Source organism: Pelodiscus sinensis, chromosome 2 (genome assembly GCF_052426305.1).
Source record: "Pelodiscus sinensis isolate ZL-2025 chromosome 2, ASM5242630v1, whole genome shotgun sequence".
Lineage (NCBI taxonomy): Eukaryota > Metazoa > Chordata > Testudines > Trionychidae > Pelodiscus > Pelodiscus sinensis.
This window is the reverse complement of record NC_143053.1, coordinates 254,098,444-254,118,770: the sequence shown is the minus strand read 5'-3', so window position 1 is coordinate 254,118,770 and position 20,327 is coordinate 254,098,444. Positions and strand designations below refer to the sequence as shown.

The 20,327-nt window shown below is 49.9% G+C and overlaps 1 protein-coding gene across 2 annotated transcripts in view; it reads left to right on the top strand.

Moving 5' to 3' along the window:
* The window catches only part of HHATL (hedgehog acyltransferase like), a 43,038-nt gene that overhangs the window by 13,281 nt on the left and 9,430 nt on the right, over positions 1-20,327 (top strand). Inside the window, exons 4-9 of one of the 2 annotated variants that reach the window (XM_006120609.5) lie at positions 470-583; positions 2,759-2,953; positions 5,586-5,795; positions 15,542-15,713; positions 17,401-17,545; positions 18,923-18,958. In XM_006120609.5, the coding sequence (XP_006120671.3) occupies positions 470-583; positions 2,759-2,953; positions 5,586-5,795; positions 15,542-15,713; positions 17,401-17,545; positions 18,923-18,958 (872 nt within the window). The remainder of the gene's footprint in view (positions 1-469; positions 584-2,758; positions 2,954-5,585; positions 5,796-15,541; positions 15,714-17,400; positions 17,546-18,922; positions 18,959-20,327) is intronic. The other variant, XM_006120610.5, reaches the window with a different exon arrangement.

Here is a 20,327-nt window from a genome sequence, read left to right as displayed (position 1 = left end):
TAGATAAATGCATGGAAGATTGATCCATCAATGGCTATTAGCCAGGATGGGCAGGAATGGGGTCCCTGGCCTCTGTTTGTCACAAGATGTGAATGGGCGACAGGGGAGCTTACGAGCACCTAGAAACACAAGCAGTCCTAGCATTGCCTGCACAGGGGTTTTGGAGCTAAGCTAATATGCCTTGAAATCCACAGATGGCAGAAAGGCCATGAAATAACTTGAACTGTGGACATGATCCTGTCAAGTGCCAAGCGCCTTTGGCTCCTATTGAAGCTAACGGATGTGCAGGCCATCCAGCACTCAGAAGTGGGCTTGTGTCCACAGCAATATGGTAGAAAAGGACAGTTGGGGGAGCTGAAGGCTTGGGGGGAGGAGAGCTACTGAGCAGGAAGTCAGAAATCGGGGCCCTGGAGAGACCATGGTAGCCTTCCCGCGGCTGGTCCGTGCTGACGTGGCTCTGTTCTGACAGGACATGGCTGACTTTGAATGGGCGATGTGGTTCTCCTCGTTCAGGAACGTCATCATCTTTGCCCTTTCCGGGCACGTCCTCTTCGCCAAGATCTGCTCCATGGTGCTGCCTCAGGTGAGCAAGGGCCACTGCCCAGACACGGATTGAAAAGCGCCAGCGGGGTGGGGTGCGTGTGGTATAGTGTGGCAAACGCAGATGGTCACAGCGCTGTTGAAGATCCCAACAAACACTGTTTGCAGGGCCAAGGGGACTTTTTTGAAGGGCTGCACATACCTCACAATCTACAGCTACTATAGCAGCCCTTCAATGTAGACACGGCCTACGCAGACGGGAGGCGTTCTCCTGAAAGAAAATAGCTAGGTCGATGGAAGAACTCATCTGTCAATCTTGCACTGTCTTACAGGGGCCCGGGTCAGCTTCATGGCGCTGCACAGGGCTGTGGCTATTTCATGTCGTAGTTCTGCTTATCTAATTTTCCCATTCAGACCAGGCCTAAGATAACGGAACTCAGCTGGGCCATGGAAAATCCCCAGTCATAGGGGTGTGATGGAAGCAAAATACCGGGACCTTGGGATAATATAATAAAACCCCTCTGTGTGTATTGGAAATTAGATGGGAGAGGAAGCTCACCCAGTGAATGGCTTCCGAGTGTGTCCCCTAAATAGTCTTCCAGGGCAGGGACTGTCTGTCACTTAAGGCACTACCATCATCATGCTAATAATAACAATTGCTGTGGGGGATTAGGCCCGGAATGGTTGTACCTGGACAGAGATGCTGATGGAGTCTTTGGCTCTTGACTTTACAGACAATGTTGCTTTTTTTTCAATCACACTTTTGGGGGAGGTTTTCGACCTCATCGTCCATTGTTTATTTTATCAGAACAATTGCATAACGGGAGGATCTTTGCTCATTACTTACTACGCTGCTTGGGGGGAGGGAAGGAAATGTTACATCAAAACTTTTCCTTTTTTAAAAAGTGTCATAAAAATCCACAAATCTGATCCCTCCCGGCTCAGTAATTGCAGTTCCAGGAGGACAGATGGCTCAGTGCTTATCTTGCGACTCAGGAGACCTTGGGCAAATCACGCAGGCATTTTGGTGCCTAACTCCCACTGAATGCAATGTGAGTTTGGTGTCTAAACATTTTTACAGTCTGGGCTTGCATCTCTCTGTGGCTCCATTCCCCGCCTGCGGAGTGGAAATAACAGCACTGCCCTAGGGTATGTCTACACTACCCCCCTAGTTCGAACTAGGGGGGTAGTGTAGACATACCCCTAGCTTGCTGCAGGGCTGGAGTGATAAAGACCGCAAAGATTGTGAAGTGCTGGGATGCTTGGAGGTGGATACCTACTAGAGAGGGAAACTCACGGGTTGAAATCCTGACCCTGGTGAAGTCAGTATGAGAGTCACTACTGTGTCAAAAGCTTCAGAGAGGTAGCCGAGTTAGTCTTTAACAGGAAAATCTTAAAAAACAACAAATAGTCTAGTAACACCTTGAAGACTAACAAAACATGCAGATGATATCACGAGCTTTCGTGAGCAAAACCCACTTCTTCAGATGACCAGAGTAAAATAAGTCCAGATCCAAGAATAAATAAGGGAGGGAGGGGAAGAGAGACAGTGAGTAGATCGTTCAAATAGTTACAAAAGGCTGTTAAGAATCATTAGCACCTCCATTGGTTGGTTGGTTGGTTAAGTCATTAAAACGTGGAAGATAGTGTGCAAGCCACCGTATATCCCCCGTTCAGACTATTTGCATAAGAATTAACCTTGTGAACGAAGTTAAGTTCCAATCCGTCTCTGTGTATTTGGCTTGTGGAATTGGTCTGAAACAAAACAGCAACTTGGAGATCCATTAATGAGTGTCCAGGAAGATTAAAGTGGTCTCCAGCAGGTTTTTGTGTATTGCCCTTTCAGATTTGTGTCCATTAATTCTTTCCCATACTACTGTGTCAGTGGGGCTAAGATGGCTCCCATCTAGGAATGATGTCCCATGCCTGGAAAAAGCCCATAATCCACTGCACATGAGCTCCCAGGGACACGCTGCTCTAAGAGGACTCATGTGAACAAGGGGCGAGGCAGAAAAGTCCCCCGACTTGGCTGAATGCAAAAAAAACCCATTGACATACATTGATCAGCTCTAGTGTAAATAGAACATTTCCTTCACCCCCCAATTTGGTACCTCTGGGATGCAGTGGGCAGCAGGGCATGGAAGAGGGTCTGTTGCCCAGAAACTCTGGGTGTTGGACTCCCCAGGGGCTGCCCTGAAGCACTTCTCTTTTCTCACAGCACAGATCTGTGGTTTACATGCTCTACGGGATGTTGGCGGTGCTGGGCACCATGGGAAGCTCCTACCTGATGCTCGTCCTCGCTCACTGTGTCCTGCTCTACTCCGTCGCGCTGGCTAAGCAGAGGTGGCTGTGCTTTGCGGCTGGGCTTTGCAGCCTGGCCTCTTTCAGGCTGGAACCTTTCAGCACGTGGCAGGTACGCGTAGCCAGCGCGATCAGTTTCTTCCCAGCTGTTTTTTTCCCAGTGGGGCCATGCCCCCGTATCTCTGGGCCTATGATTTGATAGCTTATGTCACACTAAAAAGAAGTGTCATGGTGTATGGAGGCTGTCGTACCTCGGTGTTCTGTACCTCGGTTTCTTCGGTGGTCTGGACTGTCGGTGTCAGCGTCGTCTGGTCAGGTCGTCCTGGCGCGCTCCTGACAGGACCTCTACTCCGTCGGTGAGGATAAACTTTCGATTGCGTGCGTAACAATCGGTACTCCCTTTATCTAGAGTGTTAGACCCTGTGCACTTGGGTCAACACAAGAGATCTCTGAGATGCCCCGGAAACGACAGATGCAGGCAAGATTTGAAATCAATCGAGCAGGTTTATTGTCAAATGCAAAGCTCTACCAGTTGGTAACAGAGATCAGTACGATGTTACACCACTGGGCACTATGGCCCGCGTTGACAAGGTACCAACACCGGGCAGGCCTATTGCCATATATCAGATACTAACAGCAGTTAGTCAGCGTTCAGCTACTGTGCCTTCTGTAAGTTTAGGGAATGACACCTGCCGTTCAGGCGCCTAGTGCGCCCCCCGCAAGGTCGGCCGGAGAGCACCCTTTGCGGTGTCCTTTTATAGACAGGTATAAACAAATTACATCACTTCTTTACGTACCAGGTTACCACCCTCTGTTGCCTAGTTACCATCCCTCACCTTACGGAAGGGGGCTTACTTACTATCCTGCATGCTGTCAATCTCGACCCAGTCCTGAACCTAGGTCGGTATGTGCATTAGTTTTTGGGGAGTCTTTGTACCAAGACATTTCTTATTAGATGTTCCGTTACTCCCCTTGGGCTTACAGTCTGTACCCAGTGCCTCCCTGTGTCCTTCCATGCTTGACCTAACTTACACAATCACACAATTATCAATAGGGCCTCTTTCTTGGCTCCTGTGTTACTGAACCAAAGTCTTGCTCACTAGATTGCAGGCCTGTTGCTGTTTTCATGTTACAGGCCTCTATTCAGGCCTGCTGACTCCATGTTACTGACCCTCAACTTGCTACAGAGGCAACATGCCCGAGTGGTTAGAGGAGGAGTCAAGACTCCTTGTTCTATACTTGGCGCTGCCACTGATGTGCTAGGGCAGAGATGGGCAGCCTGCTGCCCACAGGCCACACGGGCCCATCGCGGTTCTATGTGTGGCCCTCCAGATATTTTGTTTGCTGTGCGTGTAAGGGTGACATTCACACCCGCAGGTCAGCGCTGGGTGAAGCCATCCCTGTGTGTAAGGGTGACATTCACACCCGCAGGTCAGCGCTGGGTGAAGCCATCCCTGTGTGTAAGGGTGACATTCACACCCGCAGGTCAGCGCTGGGTGAAGCCATCCCTGTGTGTAAGGGTGACATTCACACCCGCAGGTCAGCGCTGGGTGAAGCCACCCCTGTGTGTAAGGGTGACATTCACACCTGCAGGTCAGCGCTGGGTGAAGCCATCCCTGTGTGTAAGGGTGACATTCACACCCGCAGGTCAGCGCTGGGTGAAGCCATCCCTGTGTGTAAGGGTGACATTCACACCCGCAGGTCAGCGCTGGGTGAAGCCACCCCTGTGTGTAAGGGTGACATTCACACCCGCAGGTCAGCGCTGGGTGAAGCCATCCCTGCGTGTAAGGGTGACATTCACACCCGCAGGTCAGCGCTGGGTGAAGCCATCCCTGTGTGTAAGGGTGACGTCCACACTTGTCCCAAAGGCCAGCACATCTGCACAACCCTTAAGTCTATACTGAGCTTTTATGTGCACCACAGCCCTGATGCTCGACTCCTGCGCAGTGGTGAATTTCAGCATAAGCTTTGCAGTTCTCCTGGTTGCACGATCCAAACCCTTCAAGCTAGAAATAAGGGACGAGATTTTTCAATAGTGAGGGTAATTAACCAGTGGAACAACTTACCTAGGGAGGTGGTGGGTTCTCCATCACTTCAAGTTTTTACATCAAGGGTGGGAACCTTTTTAAGGGTGGGGAAGGCTGACCCACAGGAAAATCAGTCGGGGGCCACACACAAGTGAGAAGCAACCCCCCCCAAAACAAACAAACCTCACTGACGTGGCCCCCTACTGAGAGAGGGAGAAAGGCACTTCCCACATTCCCTTTGCACCACAGAGCCTAGTAGATTTTTGTGTGCTCCAAGCACCATGGAGGGGTGCCAGGAGGGCTGGCGCACCAGCATGGGCTATCCAATGCTGGGGGGTAGCCCTGAGCCACGGGGGTTAGATCCAGGCAAGCTGGAGGCCACATCCGGTCCCTGGGCCTTAGGTTCCCCACCTATGCTTTAAATCAAGACAGGACATCTCTTTAAAAGGTACATTATAGTGCCAGTGGTAATTAGGGGCTTGATGCAGAAATTACTGTATGTGGCCCAAGGGCGCATGTTATGCAGGAAGTCCAATTAGACAATCATAATGGTGATTTCTGGTGTTAAACTCAATGCAGCCTTGCTCTCAAAAAGTAAAACGCCATTGCTAGAAAACTATATATGTGAATTAAGACTCGGTGGTAGGAGCTGCCCACCGCAGCGCTGCAGAATCCCTTTCCAGCCGTATGAAGTAGTAACTGTTCTTTTCTGTTTAGAATGGATTTGTAACCAGAACTTTTGATCTTCAAGATGTGCTGTTTTATGGAGGAAGCGGCTTCACCATCATGCGCTGCATGAGCTTTGCCCTGGAGAACGCCGAGCGGAAGGAAGGGATTTACTCCATCATCGACCTGCTGAAATACAATTTCTACCTCCCATTTTTTTTCTTCGGACCCATCATGACCTTTGATCGATTCCACTCTCAGGTACTAGCTTTGTGGTTTTCCTCCTTACCTCGGCAGATTTTAAAAGGGATGCTTCGCCCGGTTTCCCATTTCTTTTAAGCTGTAGTTTTACTCCCACAAATAATTGCTGGTGCAGTCAGCTTCATTTAGACATGCTGTTACCTGGTGAGGGCACAAAGTCAGGTAGCTAGGGTTCATTTGTAATGGAAAAGCAGCTGGGACACAAGCAATTTATTTAATTCTAATGCACAAAACCCAGAGGTGCTGGAGCTATGAACTGCTGAGCCTAGAGATGCCAGGTTACGAACTGCCTGGGGGTGCCAGGCTATGACCTACCAAGCTTAGGGGTGCTTGGCTATGAGTGGCCAAGCCCAGAGGTGCCAGCTGCCATGCCCTGCCTTGGCCCAAATTAACGACTGACTAAATATCAAGATGAGATCAGTTGCACCGGCAATTAGGAGATGGAACAAAATTGAGGGTGTAAAACGAGAAGCTGTTTCTCAAAATCAACACCACCGGGTCAAGTCTTCAGCTGAGCGCTTTCTACCAAAATATGGGAAGAAAGTTGTTCTTGTGTTGAAGTCATTGGACTAAGATCTTGGTTCAGTTCCTGGCTTTGCTCCTGACTCACTGTGCAACTTTGAACTTAGGTTTTGTCTGTCTCTGTGTCCCATCTCCAAAATGCTTTTTTACTTGCTAGGGTGTTGCAGGAATAAATTCATTGTTTGCGAGGAGCTGAGGTACTTTGGAAGGCCAGGTGACAGACAGAAGTTGCACTTACAAAGTACTCAGAGGTGTGCAGAGAAATGCCCTTACAACCCCCCATCCCCACCATTTGTACATGCTGGTATCCTCATGCACACGCTCACACATTCTGAAGCTGCCATGTAGGCCCCCGTGTGGACTAGACACATTACATATGTTTGTATCCCTGTGTGTCACATCATGTGCTACCTTTGTGTCTGTCTGTCCTTCCACACTGCACGTGTGCAACACTGTGCTCTACTGGACGATGTCAGACCTGCTGAGGCAGTCTGCTGCAGAGGACAGAGAGACTAAAAGCCTTCATACAAGAATTTCAGTCTAGGAGAGAGAAGGAGGTGGAAGGAATATTTTTTGGAACCCACTTCTGTTGGTGAGAGAGGCAAGCTTTCAGGTTACAGGCAGCTACATTTTACATTGGTCTGATTTTCAGAGGTGCTCTGTGCCCAAATCCTCACTGAAGTTAATGGGAGATGTAAATGATTCTAAGGTTCAGAAAAATCAAGCTATTTATCTATATGCTGAATTTAAAAATGGACAAAAGATTATTTTTAATGGGAAGCAACTAAATATATGGCTTCCTCCTGCTCCTCCTATCATACTCCTGTGTCTGTATATACATACACACATTTGTACATCTTTACACAGTAATACACATACATATATTACATATTGGTACAACCAAATAACTGACATTGCAAGGAACACTTCCAAATGTATGCAGTCATCCATAATCCTGTCTGGTCAAACAAGAGAAACAGAACCCACGACTTAGCAGGACACTAAATAAGGTGAAATATTAGGCCTTGAAAGAGGCATATCCTGTGCCTCCCCTCCCTCTTCTGTTGTTTTGTTCTGGTTTTTTTTCCCCCTTTAAAACCTAAAATTCAGGAACTCAGCTGACATCAGTGTGGTGTGTGATTATTTAAATGCAAATCGCAGCACCATGCTCATTTTCACTCTCCGCACCACAGTTTTGCTTTTAAAATTATTCAACACCGAAGCATTAGTAAGCCAACAAAACTATATGCCAGTTCTCCTCCCTTCCCCACACTTCTCCCCACAAAAGGCTAGGAAAAAATGCATTCACAGACACCGCAATGAACACTAGCAGATCGTGTAATATTAAATCACCCCCCTTTAATTTTCTTTTAAAGGAACACTGTCCCCCGAAGGTCTAAAATTCAGGATCAGAACCCAAAAACATTCTATAAAACCTAATGCAACGAGAGAACTTTTAATTCATTCCAAAAGTAGTCAGTGCAAACATGGAGTTGGTAAATGCTTCCCTGCAGGGATGGAAACTCAAAGGGGGCAGCACTGGTGGGAAGGCAAAAGAACTAGAAAGTGAAACTGACTTCATGGCCCAAGTGGAGTGAGGTACCTACTGTAAAACAGGATAAATGGAGAAACAAACTCTTCCTTTTTATCAGCCTCCATTGGCATTAGCACAATGTCTTTTGTGCCTTGACCGTGGCCCGTTGGTTTTGACGGATGCTGATCTTGCAGATTCATCTTTCACTGCGTCATGATGGCACTGCCACAGGACTTCGGTGGTCAGGCCATGGTGTTTACACACAGCTTTAAGTGTCATCACATAACTGTGGCCAGATCCCATCCTCCCAGTCTGACTGCCCTCTGAAGTGCTGTGTGCCTTGGTGACATAATCGGTGTTGCACTTGCAGCTCGCTCCAAGGGTGGGACCCAGCTTCAAGGATAACAGCCTGCTGGTGCTGCTTGCTAGTGGAGCTATACTTTGACTCCAAGGGTAGCAATCTGTGTTTTGATGCATAAGGTTCTGGGTTCGAGTCCTGCTGATGAAAGGTTCTATTGCATCCTCATCTGCCAATGGAGTCAACAGGAAAAGAGGATGCTCAGCCCATATCTTACAGGCTGAGCCTTATCTGTCTCCCATGAATGACACATGGTGCTTGCTGTAAATAACCTCTCCAGGTTTTTTATACCGTTCCTCCCAAAGCCTATGCCCAACCCGCCTGACATCTATGGCCCCTTCTTTCTCCCCTGCACACAAAACAGCTCTGATGCTGACTGACCAATACCAAGAGGCCAGCCTAGCACATCCACTAATGACTGTCCCTGGGGGGGATTGCCCGTCAAATGCCATTTACAGCCTGTGCAGCGGCTGCCACATCTGTTCTCCAGGGCAAGATTGGAAAGATGAGCTGATGTGACCTCAGCACAAGGGACCGCGTCCTGCGCTTATTGTCCTGGGGCGTAAATCCAGGACTGGCTGGCCACTACCAGAGCAATGACTCCATCCGCGTAAGGGTGTCACAAAGAGCAGAAGTGGGCCCAAGCTTCCATGAAAGGCTGTAATGGAGCCTTTTCATTATTCATGATCCACCCAGGATCCAGAACTCAGACCTACCTCTCTCCAGAGTAGTCCGCCTCTGGGTTCACGTCGCTTCTCCCATGAGCTCTTCCCCAGGGCTATTGCCTTTAAAAACAACAAAACAAAGGAGGGATTATTAGAGAAAATAAGGGGCCATTTGCAAGCAAGCCAAAGCTAAAGTCAGAGAGAAACACAGCTGCACTAGCACACGGCTGCAGCAGGTAAAGCTGGCTAGCTCCGATGTGTGTCTAACGAGCTAGGTCAGCAGATCTTCCTTGGCCTCCTTAACTGCACCTGCAACATTTGCAAGACATGCTACACGGGCACACGGCAGACGCTTCTGCTGCTATTTCCTTTGGTACTTGCCTGGCAAGTTACGCGCTTTCTTCCAGCGCGAAGGAGAGTAGGTCGTGAGCTATTTTGGGGAAGCAATGTTGGAGCTGGGAATCAGAGCATCAGGACTCCAGGTTCAGTCCCAGCTGTTTTGCTGGCTACAGTAAAAACGTTTTTTGGCACCCTTGCTCTGCCTCCCACTCTCCCCCGCAACAGCAGAGAAAAACAAAAACAAAATGCAGCTGGCCAGTTGGAGGGGAGCAAAAAAGGAAAAAGTGGCACAGCTATTTGGCACCTCCTGGAGGTGGCTCCCGGGTGACTTCCTTGTTTACCCTCCCCTAAAACTAGCCCGGTTCCTGGCTTTGCTATTTACTGGCTCTGTGACATCATCTAACCTCTCTGCATCTCAGTTTGTCCACCTGTAAATTGGGTTAACTCAGGCCTGGTCTGCACAGGAAATTAGGTCAGCATAACTGGGTCTCTCAGGGTGCGTCTATACTGCACTGTAGGTCGAAATAAGATACACAATCTGAGCTACGCCAATTGCGTCTCTTATTCTGATGTTATTTCAAACAGGGCCGCTCACGTGCTGCACGTGCAGGGGAGGGGCCGCTCACAGGCCACGTGACTGGGGGTGGGACCAAACATGCGCTGCACGCCCGAGGCTGGCACCAGCATGTGCCGTGACCCCGGGCAGGGGCTGCCCAGGTGCCGTGCACCCGGGGCCGGCGCAGCCGGGGCCAGCACGCGCAGCGCACCCGGGGCCGGGGTCAAGGCCAGGGCCGGCACCGGCACGCGCGGCGCCCCTGGGGGTGGGGGTCAGGGTCAGCACCGGCACACGCGGCGCACCCGGGGCCGGGGCTGGCCATGCGCCCGGGGCTGGCACCTTCCGCACGCCGGGGGGTGGGGCCAGCCCAGATTGCTCTGCGGGCGCACATAAATGGCCCGGCGGGTGCCATGGCGCCCGCGGGCACCGCATTGGGGACCACTCGTCTACACAGCCCTTATTTTAAAATAACCAGCTATTCCAAAACATCCCTTCCTCCTTGTGGAGTGAAGTTTACGGGGACGTCGGAATAGAGAGCCCATTACATTTTGAAATAACAGGTGCTCTCAAAAGACACAGCATAGCTATTTTGGGATGCCGGAGGTATCCCGAAATAGTGCTGCAGTGTAGACATACCCGCAGAGGTGAGAAAAATCCACACCCCTGAGGGTGGAGTGAAGCCAGCCTAAGACCCTGTGTAGACAAAGCTGGGTCAACTGTCTAATTCTTCCATTGATCTGGCTCCTGCCCCTCAAGGAGGAAATTTGCCTACTCCTATAAGAGACTCTCCCATTGGTACAGGCAATGTTACACTGACGCTCTAGCGTGGCTGAGCAGTACTGCAGTAGCGGTACTGCAATGCATTAACAGGTGTGTTGTGAGCAAGACGCGAGAAATCATTCTTCCGCTCTACTCTGCGCTGGTTAGGCCTCAGTTGGAGTATTGTGTCCAGTTCTGGGCACTGCATTTCAAGAAAGATGTGGAGAAATTGGAGAGGGTCCAGAGAAGAGCAACAAGAATGATGAAAGGTCTATGACCTATGAGGGAAGGCTGAAAGAATTGGGTTTGTTTAGTTTAGAAAAGAGAAGACTGAGGGGGGACATGATAGCAGTTTTCAGGTATCTAAAAGGGTGTCATAAGGAGGAGGGAGAAAACTTGTTCATCTTGGCCTCTGAGGATAGAACAAGAAGCAATGGGCTTAAACTGCAGCAAGGGAGGTTTAGGTTGGACATTTGGAAAAAGTTCCTACCTGTCAGGGTGGTCAAACATTGGAATAAATTTCCCAGGGAGGTTGTGGAATCTCCATCTCTGGAAATATTTAAGAGTAGGTTAGATCAATGTCTATCAGGGATGGTCTAGACAGTGCTTGGTCCTGCCGTGAGGGCAGGGGAGCTGGACTCGATGACCTCTCGAGGTCCCTTCCAGTCCTAGTATTCTATGATTCTATGAAGTGTGGACAAGCCTTCAGCCTAGATAATCGAATGGTCCCTTCTAGCCTTTACTTCTATGAGCTTTCATGGATGCTCTGAGGCTGAATCCTCAACCTTGGCAGTTGAATCTGGCAGCTTTCTCCTCCTGCTCTTCCAGGCTGCCTGGGCCCTGCAGAGGGGCACTGAGAACACAGGATCCCTGATCAGTGCCTGGAACCCCAGCAGCACCCCTAATTGCTGGGTACGGGGGTCTGGCAGCCCTGGGATGGAGCATGCTCAGTGGCTGTAGGCAAAAACACAGTCCGGTCACAGCAGGTGCTGTGAAGGGCTAGAGCGTGCTCTGTAGAGAACTGAGCTTGACCTTGGCCAAACTTTTGCGGCTTTTCCCAGGGGCAGCAAAAAGCACCTCTCTGGCGCAAATGCTACCCCCCTGCCAAATGTCTAGTGTCTGCTCCAAAGCTGGGAGACCCTAGAGCATCTCAGATTAAAGACCCAGCATTTTTAAACCCGGGCAAAACAACATATTTCCCCCCACCTCGTTCTCAGAAAGAGCCGAGCCATTTTAGCTGAAACTTGCCCAGAGAAAGTCAGCCTGAGGCTGACACTCAGGGTGGCAGATTTCAGCCCAAAGCAAACGAAAACAAAATCTATAATAGAACACGTTGGCTACGTCTACACTGGCATGACTTTCTGGAAATGCTTTTAACGGAAAAGTTTTCCGTTAAAAGCATTTTCGGAAAAACATGTCTAGATTGGCAGGATGCTTTTCCGCAAAAGCACTTTTTGTGGAAAAGTGTCCGTGGCCAATCTAGACGCGCTTTTCCGCAAAAAAATCCCGATCACCATTTTCGCTATCGGGGCTTTTTTGTGGAAAACAGCACTCTGCTGTCTACACTGGCCCTTTTGCGCAAAAGTCTTTCGGAAAAAGATTTTTGCCCGAACGGAAGCAGCATAGTATTACTGGAAAATCACTGACGATCTTACATTAGATCGTCAGTGCTTTTGCGGAAATTCAAGCGGCCAGTGTAGACAGCTGGCAAGTTTTTCCGGAAAAGCGGCTGATTTTCTAGAAAAACTTGCCAGTCTAGACACAGCTGTTGGGTTTGGCAGGACTATTATTCCCAAAGCACAGATGGGGAACGGAGGCACAATGAGGCTAAGTGAGTTGCCAAAGGTCGTACTGGACGTTTCTGTTGGACCAGGGAATCCAATCCCAGTCGGTGAGCTCCCACATCAGAGCCCTAACCACTGTACCGTTCTTCCTCCCAGCAAGCTGCTGCACTGCCTCTTAGTGCGCCCAGAAGGCAGCAGACCTCCATCCCATAGTGGGATGCATCACTTGGAAGGATGCTGTGTGCGGTATCCATGGGAACGCTCAGTCAGGTGTTCCATCCAGCCCAGCCTGCGACGTTGCGCAGGGACGGCTTTGGAAAGTCTGAGCAGCGCCTGTTGTGTCTCACTGACGCCCTTTGCGCTGTGTCTCAGCTGTTTCCTCTTAGACCTCAGTGTCCCAGAACCTGTTGTCAGAGGAGTGAAATGACAGCTGCCTGGGATAACTGGCCAGTAACAGCTGATCCCCTCTGGATTAAACTCCTCTGGATTAAGCTTCTCTGGTTCCATGTTTGGAAGCCTCTCCAGTTCCCGGCAGCGGGGCTCAGGCCGATATCGAAGGCCGTGTGAGAGTAATGTGCACAAGCAAAGCTGGGCAATGCTTTAACCCTTGGAAATCATCGGTTTCCTTTGATGAGGCTACGGCAGCCAAGCCAAAGGACTTCCCAAGAACTCCCGCCATGTGGGGGATAAAGAAAGAGGAATCAATATAAGCGTATTTCTTATTCAGCACCAATTTTATGGAGCTTCTGAAAGCCAAGGCTGCCAACCTCCCCAGTGCAGCCCTAGACGCTCACTATGATTATTATTATGTTACAATATTCAAGGGAGGCCGCAGTTCCTGGGAGGAATAGCACTGACTGATACCGCAGAGTGTGTCAGCGAGCCACAGGCATTGGAGAGAGAAACAACCTGTTAGATCAGCCCCCCCCGAAGCCAGATTCTCCCCTGCTCGGTCATTGCCAAGAGCCCGATCCAGTGTGGTGCTGAGACTTCTAGCCCTTTCCTTCCTTAATTACAACACTGGCTGCCAGGCAAGGAAACTGCTGCCAGGGAGCATGCCCGCACTGCACTGGCCATTCTGAAAAGCCCACCAAAGTGGGGCCAGCGTCAGTGTTCCCTCCAATTTTTCAATCCAGGTGTGGAATACATTTTGTTACATGCACTGAGGCACATGCAGATGTGCACCACCAGTAGAAACACCTGCTGCCGCCTGTGGACACTCTCCTAATCAGCTGGGTGGCATTTGACTCTCTCCTGGGTGGCTGCCCAAGCACATTGCTTACAGGGAACACGGTCAGTGTGAAGTCACCCAGCACAATAGGAAGACCAGCCAGGACTGCGCTTGCCAGAGCACCTTGGTGCGCATGGATCACTGTGTATCCCTGCACTGTCATGACCAGCCTGCCAGCCCCTCTAATCCATACATGGATCAGAGGGGAGCCCTAAGGTTGTTTGGTTTTCCCCTGCTGTCTTTGGGGGTGAGTATTGCACCAGGTGCCATGAGCAAATCCCCATACTCTTTGGAGTGTAAGGATCTACTTTGGTGGGTCCTTGCACAGGGCATGCAGGGGCATGTGTGTCCCTTACCCCATTCCTACCCAGGCAGAAGGCCTGCCACAATCCAGCACTCAGGTTAAGCTTTTAACCAATCTCTGTAAGCCCGGATTCCCCCCCAGCTATTTCTCCCGAGTGTGACATTTTCCTCGAGATCGCCAGTTCATGCCCCCTTTCCAGCTCATGGATGAAATAAAGAGCATGCCTGGCCGGATGCATTGTTACCATTTCACGTGGTCGTGCCGTGGGAGCGCGCGGCACCCATCAGATCTGAACGACGCAGCCCCCGCCCAGAAGAACGTCCCCGCGGCTGCATTGCTGGTTCTCCCATACCCGCAAAGCCAGAGCTCACAACAGACCCGCTCTGCCCGTGACTGGCAGAGAAAAGGCATCACTGATGCAGCGCTGGGGTTTGCTCCGACCACCGTCACGCCCGTCACTCGTGCAGACGGGCCAGATTGCTAGTTTGCATCAGTGGGCTGCTTGATGGTGCGGTTAAACTGCATTAGTGGCAATTTACAGCGTAGGCTCAAGCCTGCGTAGGCTCAAGCCCAACAAGGAGCCCAGAGGCACTTTAAAGACTAACGAATGTAGTAGGCCAGTAGTTTTCAAACTTTTTTTTCTCATGACCAGAAAATTGTTGGTGCCGCGAACCAACATAATTTGGCTAGAGTGTGGGCTCTGGGGTGGGGCTGAGGACAAGAGCTTTGGGATATAAGGGGGGGGGGGGTCCAGCTTTGTGGGGGCAGGGCTGGGGTAGCAGGAGCTTACTTGGAGTGGCTCCATAGCGATGCAGTAGGGATACTAAGGCAGCTTCCGGCCTCTCCTGGCACCGCAGATCACGCAGAAGCAGCGCGGAGCTAGTGCTCAGGGCAGGGGCAGTGCATGGAGCCCTGTGCGCTTTTCCCATCCCCTACATAGGAGCTGGGCCTGCTGCCAGCTGCTTCTGGGGTGCTGCCTTAGCACCCCCCACTGCTCACCTGATCCCCCTGCAGCAACGAGACCCAGCGCCCGACATTCCACGATCCAGTACTGGGTCGTGACCCATAGCTTGCAAACCACTGTATTAGGGTATTCAGGCATACATACCTTATACCTAATACATGTGTTAGTCTTTAAAGTGCCACAGGACTCCTTGTTTTTGCTGAAACAGCCTAGCACGGCTACCCTGTGTATACCCCGTGTTTGCTGAGCCAGCAGCAGCCGCTGAGGGCTGAAATTGGAGCAAATCTCCAGTAGACAGGGCTTTAGGCTGCCAGCGCCTTACCATGAGGCGAACTGAGGCGGCCGCCTCAGGTGCTAGACTGTGGAGGGGGGGGGCGCCACTAGGACCCAGAGTGTAGAAAATTGTGTCTGCTGCTGCTGCCTATGCATTCTCTCTGCTCTAGATGCACAGAGCTGGTGGAGTGCCAGGAGAGGAGTAGAACAGGAAGAAGGCAGAATTGAGACCTTTCAAAGTTTTGGCCCAAATGATGGAGCATGGGGGCGTCATTTGAGCTCCCCACCTCAGGTGCCAAAATGTTGTGGGCTGGCCCTGCTAGGCAGGTTTGGGGAATGCTGCTAGAGCTCCACCGGGGAGTTATCTTATTCTCAGCACATTCTCTGGGTACCAGAGCAAGTGCATCCCTTTTATTTCGCCCTTTCCCTTGTTCGTCTCTCCTCCCCTCCCCCCCAGGTAAGCACCAGCGAGCTGAGGCGCAAAGACAACGAGATGTGGAACATTCGCGTCCACGCGGGTCTCCACCTGGGGGCGATCGTCGCCGTGGACATGTTTTTCCACTTCTTCTACATCCTGACTCTGCCTGCGGATGTGAAGTTTGTGAACCGGCTCTCTGACTGGGCATTGGGTGAGTGACCCAGAGGGTCCCTTAGCCACTCTTGTCATGGGCAAGCTCTTATTTTAGAAGGCTTAGGAACGTCTTGTGTATTAACTGTGAACTAATATTGTTATTGGGGTCTAAGGGAAGACAAATCAGTGCCAAAATGGAGGCTTGAAGTTGGGCAACAAAATCATTATTTAGGCAGCTTACGTCAAAAAGGCCCAAGATGCGGAAATGCTGAGCACTCAGCAGCTTCCATTGATGTCCGTTGGAACTGTGGGTGCTTAGCACCTCTGAAAATCAACCCCAAATTGTTTGAGGGGGGCACCCGGTAACCCGGAAATTAGTGGCAAGGTATGAACATTTTGGCTAGGGTGCGCCTGGCCCAGAGTTCTAAGCCAACAAGTGACCCCGTCCAAGTATCCACCTTTCATGTTCAGCAATGGCTTCCCCACTGCTCGTCACTTCTACGTTCCTGGGGCCAGCTGCTGAGATTCTGATTTCAACCTCTCCGAGGTGAGCACAGGAGGTCACCCCAGGTAAAACTCAGAGCACGTCGGTGGAGTGGTTCCAGATTGTGTAACCAGGAGCAGCATCTGGCCTACTGTGTGTGTGTGTGTGTGTGTGTGTGTCGGGGGGAGGGAGGTAGATGCAAGCTGAGGCCTCGCTGAAGACTGAGCCTTAAATCAAGAGCCATCGGCAACAACCAGATAAAGAGAAAACTTGTCCCTCGCTGAGCCAGCTGCTTATTCTGGGCAGAAGGAATATTTGACAAAGGTGCTTTCTGAGCCCAGAGTCTGGCCACAGCTCAGCCTGATGGGAAGGTGCAGTTTGAGAATGGGATAAAAGCAAACTTTGATTTGTTTTCAAGAGTGGTGCTTGGCTTAACTGCTGACACATGCTACTAGCACCAGGTGCCTGGATAGATCACATGCAGGAACTGAACCCATGAGCTTTGGATCTAAAAGCACAAACTGCTGCTGATTGAGCTGAACAGAGCAGACCTGCTAGGTCAGAGGAAATAGCAGAGTCGAATTATTATTATTCATGCATGATGGTAGTTCTACGATTCTATGATAATGCCTAGGAACCCCAGACCAAAACCCCACTGTGTTGGGTGCCATACAAACTCACAACAAACAGATGGTCTCTGCCCAGAAGAGTTCACACCCCAAGGAACTTCCCTATGTGGTCCAGATCCCAAATGGGAACGAGTCCCCTTGTGCAGGTTAAATGCATACTCTACCAGAATGTGCACCTGTGTCTAAATCAAAATGAGTTGTGAAATCGGACCAGTTTCACCAACATTTTGGTTTTTTGGAAGAAAACCAGGGGGAGAGGGAAGTTTTGACACAACCAAAACGTCTCATTTTGACATGTTCCGAAGGAAACATTTCAATTTTTTGTTCGTAAACCATTTTTCATTTCTGTTTTTAAATGTTGTAGGGTATCATCATGCAAAATAAAAAGACCAACCTTGAAACACAATGTTTCCAATGATGCAAAATGATTTTTGCTTTGAATTTTCCTTCCCAGAGAACTTCAAAACCTCTGGGCTCTGATCTTACTAAGAATGAAGCCTGAGTTTGAAATCACAAAATCCTTCTCTTCTGTCCTGCGCTCAACTCTTGTGTTAATATTAGACCATGCTACTATTTGCTTGCTTCTCACTGAGCCATTCTCTTTCCTTTCTGTTTTGATGCGTGCCATACAGCTGGCCTGGCCTACTCGAACTTGGTGTATGATTGGGTGAAAGCTGCGGTGATGTTTGGAGTTATCAATACTATCGCTAGACTGGATCACTTGGACCCGCCGCAGCCCCCCAAATGTATCACCATGCTCTACGTCTTTGCAGAAACGTGAGTGCATCTAAAATGGGAATGGACCCAGGCAGAGGGGACTGATCCAGTCCGTCCAAAGGAAATATACTGAGAAGGAACACAACTTTGTCATTTTTCTCTCCTTGTAACCAGCTGGTCAAATAGTCCCAAGATCTTATCGGCCAAGGTTGCAGAGGAAGGAAGAATGGTCATCTGCTGCATATGTTAGCTAGGCAGAGAGATGAGGACATGAGCCCTCAGCTGGTGTCAAATGTCATTACTCCGTTGAAGTCTACAGAGTTAGAACTGATTGACACCAGTTGACGATCTGTCCCATTGCCTTTGCCTACTGATACCGGAATAGTGTAAACACTCTGCATGGAGAGAAATTATTTTGTGTGATACAGGGGGAAGTAAACAGCAGGAATGGGATGGACATAAGAGAAGGAGCCATGTAGGCTGAATATATGGCAGAACTTCCCCAAAAGGTGATATATTATTGTGAGGAACAGGTTCCAAAGGGTAGGGGTGGAAGTCCCATTACTTATGGCGTTTTTAAAACCAATCACTAGAAAGTGTAGGGAACAGGCCTTCCTTGAGAGGTAATTCAGTCAGTGAACTACAAAACCTTTCCCATCCCCTGCTTCAACAATGGGTCCATTAAGACATTGTTGGATTGTTCCCAACCATCCATAATGTTACCATGGGGTGAAAAGAGAACCAGGCTTGCTGATTCACACTGTTATACCCCTTTTCTGGCCCACCTGTGCTAAAAGTGTAGTTCACACCACTATTTATATCACTGAAGTCGATGGGCCAGAGACTGCTTCAGAAGCTGTATCTGCTTACGCCTAGTTCCCATTGACGTCTGTAGAGTTTGCATAGGAATAACTGCCGAATCAGATGCTTGGTTAAATATTTACATTGGAAACAAAGTCAACACTGGTATTCTGAGCCTAGGGCCAGGTCTACATTATGCGGAAAAGTAAAACAAAGATACGCAACTCCAGCTACAAGAACAGCGTAGCTGGAATGGAAGTACCTTAAGTTGAATTTCTGCAACATCCCCACTGTGGGAGGTCAATGGGAGAAACTCTCCCATCAACTTCCCTTACTCCTTGAGACCCCATGGAATACTGGGGTCAATAGGGGCAGCATCCACAATTGATTTAGCAGGTCTTCACTAGACCCACTAAATCGAACCCCAGAAGATCAATCTCCAGAATGTCGATCTTGGAATAAGTGTAGACCAGGCCTGGGAGACAAACTGGCTAATTGGGAGTAATTTCAATGGTGTTACATCAGTGAAAAATGGGTGCAAGCAAAAGCAGGCTTCACTGAATGACTATATAATATAATCAATTGTTAACACCCCATTTTCACATTTTTCTCTCGTTTTGCCTGTCTGTATTTTAGGCACTTCGACAGAGGGATTAACGACTGGTTATGCAAGTAAGTCTGCTTAGGAGATCTGTCATCTCCCCTGGGGTGTGGGACCATCTCTTCCATGGTATGAGTGACTCTCAGAATGACAGTGTAACTGGCCCTAAACGGCACAAGGATGTTAAGCATTATTCACCCTATTCACAGACAAGCCTAAAGCATCTCAGTTCTCATTTTTCTCCAGCATATCCCTAAGTAGTGATCCAGCCAGTCTGTTTTTTAAAAAAAGGGCTGAGCCAACTGGTTTGGAGACAATAAAAGCCAGCCGAAATCACCACTTGCAGCTTGGCTCAACACTTTTTGCTTAACAATTCTATCCTGGCGCCCCTCCCATCTGATTCTCTTTCCCCTCTGCTGAATCTACACTCCCCCAATCTCTGGTGACCTCGTTCAGCCACTATCCCTCTAGCCGCTCTCTGGAACCACAACGTGCTGACTCCACAAGGGGAGTCTCAGGGGGTCTTTGATCAAATGTGTGTGCACCTGGGAGCCAGGTAAATGGTTCCTATATGGTGAGGTGGCAGGGTTGTCAACTTTGGAATATTTTAAAAATTGGACACTCCAGCAGGAGTGCTGGAACCTCCCCCACCCTGCCCCTATCCCGCCTCTTCCCCTGAGGTCCTCCGCCTTTCCCTGAGACAGGCCCCTCATTTACCTCTTTTCCCCGCCCCTGCAATTGCTCCCCTCCCTTCCGGGGTCAAGAGGGATTCACCTGCAGAGCCACAGCCTGCAGCTGCCACCACCTGGCACAGGTAGGAGGCAGCTGCAGCTGAGTAGGGGCTGGTGCAGCCATCACCTCCCTGCTACCCCCCTGCAGTCACTGGACTTGGGGGTCTGTTCAGTGGTCTGATCAGACACTTAGAGCCCTGCCTGGATACAAACGTGTGTATCCGCAGCCACATCTGTATCTGCAAAAAGGAGTCATGGAGAGCCGCATCTGCATCCACATCCACAGATGTGGATACCCAGGGGTATAAAGGGGATGTCGGCAAATGTGCAGGTTCTGGATTCAAAATTTGTATCTGCCTCCTTATCTGGAAAAGGGGGCCACGGATAGAAAGCGGATTGCCACGGATTTGCAGGGCTCTCCAGACACTGCCAGCTCCCCTTTTCGACTGGACTTTCTGGTTGAAAAGTGGGCTCCTGGCAACTCTAGGAAGAGGCCTGACATTAAGGGAACCCCTAAAACCTATATCCCTGGGGGAGAGGAGCGAGAGGAGCTGCATAGAGTCTTCTCTTCTGGTGATACACATGGAACAGGCTCCTTGCTGCAAAATCCACCCCCAGGCCCAACCCCCATTTTCATTCCCTACTAGCTCTCTCTGCTCAGCTGTCCCCCAGCTGGGTGTAACTCTGCAGTGCCAGCCAGCAGCCATCC